General features: G+C 35.9%; 1 protein-coding gene across 1 annotated transcript; it reads right to left on the bottom strand.

The window, feature by feature from the left end:
• Positions 1-291: 291 nt before the first annotated feature.
• Positions 292-5,742, bottom strand: LOC110688988 (cystathionine gamma-synthase 1, chloroplastic-like). The gene is made up of 11 exons (XM_021865731.1): positions 5,110-5,742; positions 4,640-4,743; positions 4,383-4,456; positions 4,125-4,293; positions 3,603-3,662; positions 3,165-3,368; positions 2,984-3,070; positions 2,629-2,736; positions 1,662-1,757; positions 1,428-1,546; positions 292-724 (listed from the first exon to the last, which is right to left on the bottom strand). The coding sequence occupies exons 1-11, from the start codon at positions 5,600-5,602 to the stop codon at positions 601-603; spliced, it is 1,638 nt and encodes a 545-aa protein (XP_021721423.1). The 5' UTR covers positions 5,603-5,742; the 3' UTR covers positions 292-600.
• Between the last annotated feature and the right edge of the window lie 1,074 nt (positions 5,743-6,816).

Below are 6,816 nucleotides of genomic sequence, written 5' to 3'. Positions count from 1 at the left end.
ACTTTTCTTTTATCTATCTCTTTCACATCACATGGTTTCTCTCTTCTCTTTCTCTCAATCTCATCTCCAAAAAGTATTAGGAATCCGTGGTTTTTCAAATAATGCTAAAAGAACAAAAGACCTATATTTTTGCAAATTGGAAAAGACAAGGGCAAGAAAGCACGTCTTAAATTTATTTATGCGATAAAGTCAGGTAAAAAATACGTACATTGATTGCGCAATTTTCTAAAATAAATTGAAGAGAAATTCTCAATCAAAATCCAAAACCTCAAATCTTGCCAGTTGCCACCATGAGAAATTTTCTAAAATAAATTGAAGAGAAATTCTCAATCAAAATCCAAAACCTCAAATCTTGCCAGTTGCCACCATGAGAACTTGACTAATAGACGGGGAACAAAGAGCAACAGCAAATAACAACGAAAATGAATAGTTTCTTATGAAATAAGCAAATACAATGTTACATTGGGAAAATCGGGAATCATATAAATGAATCACCAACCGCAATGAAGAGAAATCTTTAGGGGATGAAAAAGCATCCTAAAAACAAACAAGGTACTGTATTAAAAAAAAAAAAAAAAAAAAAAAGCAAGAATTTGCGCCTTAAATAGCCTCTAGAGCTTGAAGCATATCTGCCTTCAAATCCTCAAAGTCCTCAACTCCAAAACTGAATCGAATCAAGTTGTCTGAGATACCATATGCTAGCCTCTCAGATTGACTAAGATCCCTGTTTTTCAAAAATAAATGCAATGAGATGGTCAGTCAATCAACCAAACAAAGCAAAATTGACCTCCACAATCATATAAATTGACATGGTTAACTTATCATGTACTCCGAATATGCTGCGAACATAAACTCTTCCACATAATGACAACAATCTAAGAAGGTACTAACAGTCAAGTATACATCCCTAAATTATTAAGGATAGTTGGTTCTAGATGCAAATAATAAATTTGCCCCAAATAAAGACAATGAAATAAGGGGAAAAAAAAGCTACTTTGGTCCCTTTTGTAGCAATATGCTTTTGTAACTATTTTCTGCTTCAATTAAATTTAATTCATCAAATATTTCCAAATCTCGAAAAATAAATTTAAATAAGGAAAATAGCAGCTTTTGAACATATAATTGACATTGAAACACTGGTGTCGGCTTATATAAAATCATAGCAACAAGGTGGTCCAAGGCCTAAGTGGAGGGACCATCATATTACACATCAGCGTGTAACTACTTATAATGACACAAGTAGGACTAAATCCTAAGAATACCACACAACAGGCTATCAATTTTTAGTGATTTCTCTTCAACTTGACAACTTTCGAGCAATTGGCAATCTAGTAGTCTTAGGAAAATGATAACATGACAAATCAACTCTCTTTATTCTGGTCCGTTACTTTCCAAGAAAAAAAAACGTAAAGAAAAGGCATACGCACCAGTAAGACATGATTGCGGGCTGATCGACAATGCTTTCACAGCCTCCAAATGATGGAGCGATATAAGCAATCTTCAATGCATCAACAAATTTAATTGTGTCATGCAGATCACCATCAATCTGCAATATAAAGGATAGAATGTCATTTCAAACTCAGATGTAACTGCAATGAGGGCAACAGTGCAGGAACAAATTTGCCAAATATCAATAAACAGTGCGGAACTGAACCACTCACCTCAAAACTAACCACTCCACCAAAACCAGTCATTTGCCTTTTAGCCAGCTCATGCTCAGGGTGACTAGGAAGGCCTGGATAATAAACACGCTTCACCTGCCAATATTGTCTAGTTAGTTCTGAACCTCTCAAAGAATTTCAGAAACCTATCATAGAACTGATGAACATCAATTCACCAGACAAATACAGCACAGGCATAGATGACAGTAAAATATTAAATAGTATACATGCCTATACTTGATTATCTTTAGAGGGCAATAGCCCCATATTTAATGCTGCCACAATACTAGTTTAGGTACTTCACATGCAAAAATCAATAGTCCATACAGTAAGAACAAGAGACTAGCAAGTTTCTACCATGAAAACACAAAGCAGTTTAAGGAAGTGTTAATGATATGTTTGCATGTTGAACCAAAGGTCTACAACATAAGCAAGCTGATGATGTTATTCTACACCCAATCCTTCTTTCAACACAGCCAGAATAAATAAAGGACCCTTCTGCCCAACTGATAAAAGCTTTGCTGAAAACATTGCCATGAGAAAGATAGGTATCTAACATAGTTCTAGTATTTCTATGAACATATTTTAAGAGATATAAGTAGTCAAAGTTCAACCTCAAGAGCATGAGAGCCTTGTATAGAAGCGGTGGTCAGTATAAGACTCTTGTCAGTAAAGGGTCTGATGAAAACTAGCCTCCCTCAAATTAGCATAATAAGACAGCAAATTTTTTTAGTAAGCAAAAGCCTCCATGAGTAACTTTTACCAAGGTATCTAGACAATCTTGTGGAGAAAAGATGTTGCATACAAAAACACTTGTCTGTAAGATAAGTTTTAACATAACACATGAAAATAGATATGAGGGCCACTATAACGTATAATAGAACCAAAGCTATACAGAAGACCTAGAGGACACAAGGTTCCACCTGATATAAGTCACATAACCAAAACAATAAACCAACTTAATTACCTTAGGATGTGCCTCTAAAACTTCGGCCATCCTCATTGCGGTAGTATTCTGCTGCTGTACACGAAGATGTAGGGTCTTCATACCACGAATGATCAGGTACGCGGCATTCTGGACAAAAGTAAATCCAAACCATGAGAACTGAAGGGTGGCAGAGCCCAACAAATTCAATTCATAATAGGTAATAATTATGATACAATTTACTCTCAGTGTGCACATCCACTGACTTCCAATATGATAGGCTTAAGAAAGTCAAAAGCTACAATAATACAAGAAATACAAAAGCATGAATCTCACATAACCATGAATAACAAGAGCTAAAATAAGAAAAGTAAAAAATTTCAGCAAAGATACTTACTGGGTTAAGAGTTCCGCCAAGAATGTGATGCATATTGCGTATTGCAGATATCAAATTTAGTGAGCCACTGATGCAACCACCAAGCACCTGCAAATATTCACATTTCAAATGTATATATCAGAAACAAAAACCAAAGCACCAATTCTCTATATGATCAAATCCAAAGTAAGAGTCAACATACATCATTATGTCCCCCAATGAATTTTGTCATTGAGTGCACAACAAGATCAGCACCCAGGGCTAGGGCCTTCTGGTTAAGCGGGCTGGCAAATGTTCCATCAATGCAGACCAAAGTTCCTTTCTTATGGCAAAGATCTGATACCAGCTTAATGTCAACACATCTAAGAAATGGATTGGTCGGAGACTCTGTGAAGAAAAGAGTCACCTGCGAAACACCATATCATGTTGTTAATATCTTCATCTCTTGAACTACATACTTGCTCCCCCTTTTCAGTAGTATCCAACTTTGACACTATTCACATACTTCAACCATCAATGGTTATATACATTAGATCTTGTTAGATTTGTCTTACATCCAACATCAATGTTTTATAATTTCACACAATGACAATGACAATCAGCATTACCAAGGGCCAAAGTTTCCCTGATTACTACTTACATTATTCTGATCCAATGCAGACATCAGGCCTTCAACATCAGCAGGGTCAATGACTGTTGCCTACAGTTAGTGGAAAAAAAAGAGCACACAATGAGCACCAATAAAACCTCATCTAGTAACAACACTATATACAACCAGCAGCTTGATACTTAGAATTGAAATAGATCAAAAATGACAATCAAGTGACAGCCCTTACAGATTGAACATGTATATAGCACATCACCTTGCATGATCTAGAAACATCAATGACATTCGAGGCAAGATTATACTTTCAATCACTATTATTAAATCCCATTTTAAAAATCGAAAGTTAAAACATTTCATTCTACTTATAAATGGTCTACCGGTATCTCCCAAATCATACAGAGCTCCAAAAGACCAAAATGCAAAGTTGAAATAAGCACAGCATGACAAAACATCATATTTGATTCACAACCAAATACAAAGTAATTATGATTCTTCCACAAAAATAAAAAATAAGGAGAAAACTATATACATTTATATGGATAGCAAAGAATTTACCTTGATTCCCATTTTTGGGAGGAAATTCTCAATAAACATTCTGGTCTTGCGGTAGCAATCAGTAGTAGTCACAATATGGCCTCCGGCAGGAACCAGAGCCAACATCATGACAATACTTGCACACATTCCAGATGCCAATAACATTGTTGATTCAGCTCCTTCAAGTGCACTGTCACATTATAAACAATTAGATCGACATTCCACAAACTAAATAAGCAAGGATTAAAAACAACGCAGTAGATTGATAGAAAGACAAACCTAAGCTTCTCTTCCAAAACCTGTGATGTAGGATTACCATACCGACCATACTCAAAACTTGTTTGACGCCCCTCCTACATAGCGAGATAATTGATGTAAAATACAAATGAACCCAAATAAACTACTGCAGCATACCCCAAAAAAGATCACCCTTTCACAATAACTAAATCCTACACCAATCAGAACTATTCTCCCACCAAAAAAACCAGTAATGTATCAACCAAACAACTTGAACAATGAAAGCCAAAGATTAATACCTTGAAATCAAGAAGATCAGCAGTTTTCTTAAAGAAGTATGCAGAGGTGTTAACTACTGGAGTAGTAATCGCATCAGTAACTATGCCGCGCCCTAATCGTTCACCTGCACGACATCAACACTTCAGCTAGCCACACACAATATAATTGCAACAAAACTAAACACCATATTCAATTCCTCACACCATTTATCATTCTGTTTATTGCTTCCTTATTTCGACAAAATAAAATTGGTGGGGTTTATCTAAAACCCGAAACACCTACACCCTAATAATAAATCAACAAGAGAGATCTACAACATCAACTAGCAAGTATGAACACACTCATTAATCAATAGTGTATTAATTTATTTATTTATAGAAATATCAAATATAATTTTCACAAACATAGTACAATCCAAATTAAACCTTTAAAAAAAAATATCTCAATCAATAAATAACCAAAAATGATTGAATAAATTAAGGAATTATACCAGCATGAATAGCAAGACTTCCATCAGAGCTCAAAAAATCGTAAGAAGAAAACTCTACACCACCATCACCATCACTGTTAGTTTTACAATCACCAAGTACATCAACAGCATCATCAACCTCCGACGAATCATTCACGATTTCGACGGCGGCGATGGCAGCGGCGTCGACGGCAGTAGCCGCCGGAACACCGCTAAAATCACCCTCTTTGTTCGACCATGAAGCCGCAACAATTTGCGCAACACCGATGTTGCTACAGTTCCGGCGAGCCTTGGTACTCAACTGCCGCACAAAGTTCGGAGGAAACCGCAAGATCATCGAAGAAAGACCGCTAGTACCGGAAAACGAACTCCCGCCAATTCCGGCGAAAGTCCGGCGGTATTTACCGGCGTTTGAGGAAGGGATGTCGGGTTTCAAGGTAGCGGAGAATTCAGGCTCAGAGCGGCACTCAAATGGGGGAAAAACCCTAGCGCAGCAGCTGCTGGAAACCGCCATTGAAGAAGATTGAAGGTTTTTTTGAGGGTTTTTCTCTCTCCTCGAGATTTGTGTTGGTGGTGTGTGTAGTTTGGGTGAGTTATCAGAGTTCCGTCCTCCGGAAAATGTGACGGAAATTTCTAAAATGGAGAGTTGATTTTCAAATATAAAAGGGGTGGTATTGGACTATTGGTTGGTGGGGAAGCATTTGGCCTAAACTTAACTATGGTTAGTTGGAGAGAGAAGGCTTTAACTAAGGTTTTTTTAAAAAAAAAATTAAAAATTGGGTTTTTAATTAAAAAAAAAAAAGACTTTCTATTTTTGTTGGAACTTGGATAATTTTATTTCCTACGTATTATTTGTAGTAATTTTAATTTGGAAAAATTGCAAAAAACTAATATTGTTTTACAACAAAGGATTTCAAAGAGATCAAAAGAAAGTTTTTAGACACTTCGATAATTATTGTGTATATTTCCTTCAGATTATGCGGGGATTTATAGTACCCTTGCATGAACAGTGTTTACTCGATATATTAAACATTCAGTGAAACGTCTAATCGAGCATGAGGTTTTGAGCGGCGATATTTACTCTTGCATGAGAAGCTAAATGGTGATATTTGGCGGTATCCTTAATCTGTTCATTTTACGCATACGATGCGTATTACAACAAATAACTATTAGCCGGTTCTTTTTTTACGGAGTAATAATACAACCATTTTAAATTGCAAAAAAGTAATACAATTATAAACCGGTTCTTTTTATGGAAAATGCTAACGAATGCCCCGGGGGCATTGGATAAGCTAGTTAAAAGTAGAAAGATTAAATTAAAACTAACATTAATTACACCGATCGACGCGTAATTTTATCACGCTTTCCAAATTAATACTATTTTAGGTAAGATTTTAAATGCTTATCCAACGCACCAGGGGCGTTTGTTAGCAAGATCCTTTTATTATACCCTACTAACTTTGACCTCCATCTATTTTTAACAGGCGTTTTTATCAGGTAACCTGTTTGAAAAAGTAAAATGATGACATGGCAGTTAAAATGATGATGTGTCATTAACTGTTGGACATGGTATTTGAAATGTCCTTTTTTATTATAAAAATCCCTTTTCTTCCCCTGTTCCTGCATCTTCTTCCTCAAATCCGCACCCTCTTGAATTTTCACTTTGGATTCTCTTCAAAAAGGAGAGAGAAGGTTGCTAAAGTTTTTTTTAAAAAAAAAATAAAAAAA

The sequence above is a fragment of the Chenopodium quinoa genome, unplaced genomic scaffold (genome assembly GCF_001683475.1).
Source record: "Chenopodium quinoa cultivar QQ74 unplaced genomic scaffold, ASM168347v1, whole genome shotgun sequence".
Lineage (NCBI taxonomy): Eukaryota > Viridiplantae > Streptophyta > Magnoliopsida > Caryophyllales > Amaranthaceae > Chenopodium > Chenopodium quinoa.
The sequence above is the reverse complement of the archived record's forward strand: the minus strand, read 5'-3'. Positions and strand labels throughout refer to the sequence as shown.

Coding starts and splice junctions, on each gene's coding strand:
- LOC110688988 (XM_021865731.1), bottom strand. CDS start 5,602: ATGGCGGTTTCCAGCAGCTGCTGCGCTAGGGTTTTTCCCCCATTTGAG. Junction 3,663..4,124: donor TCCCAAAAATGGGAATCAAG/GTAAATTCTTTG, acceptor CACTAACTGTAG/GCAACAGTCATTGACCCTGC. Junction 3,369..3,602: donor CTGCATTGGATCAGAATAAT/GTAAGTAGTAAT, acceptor GGTGTTTCGCAG/GTGACTCTTTTCTTCACAGA.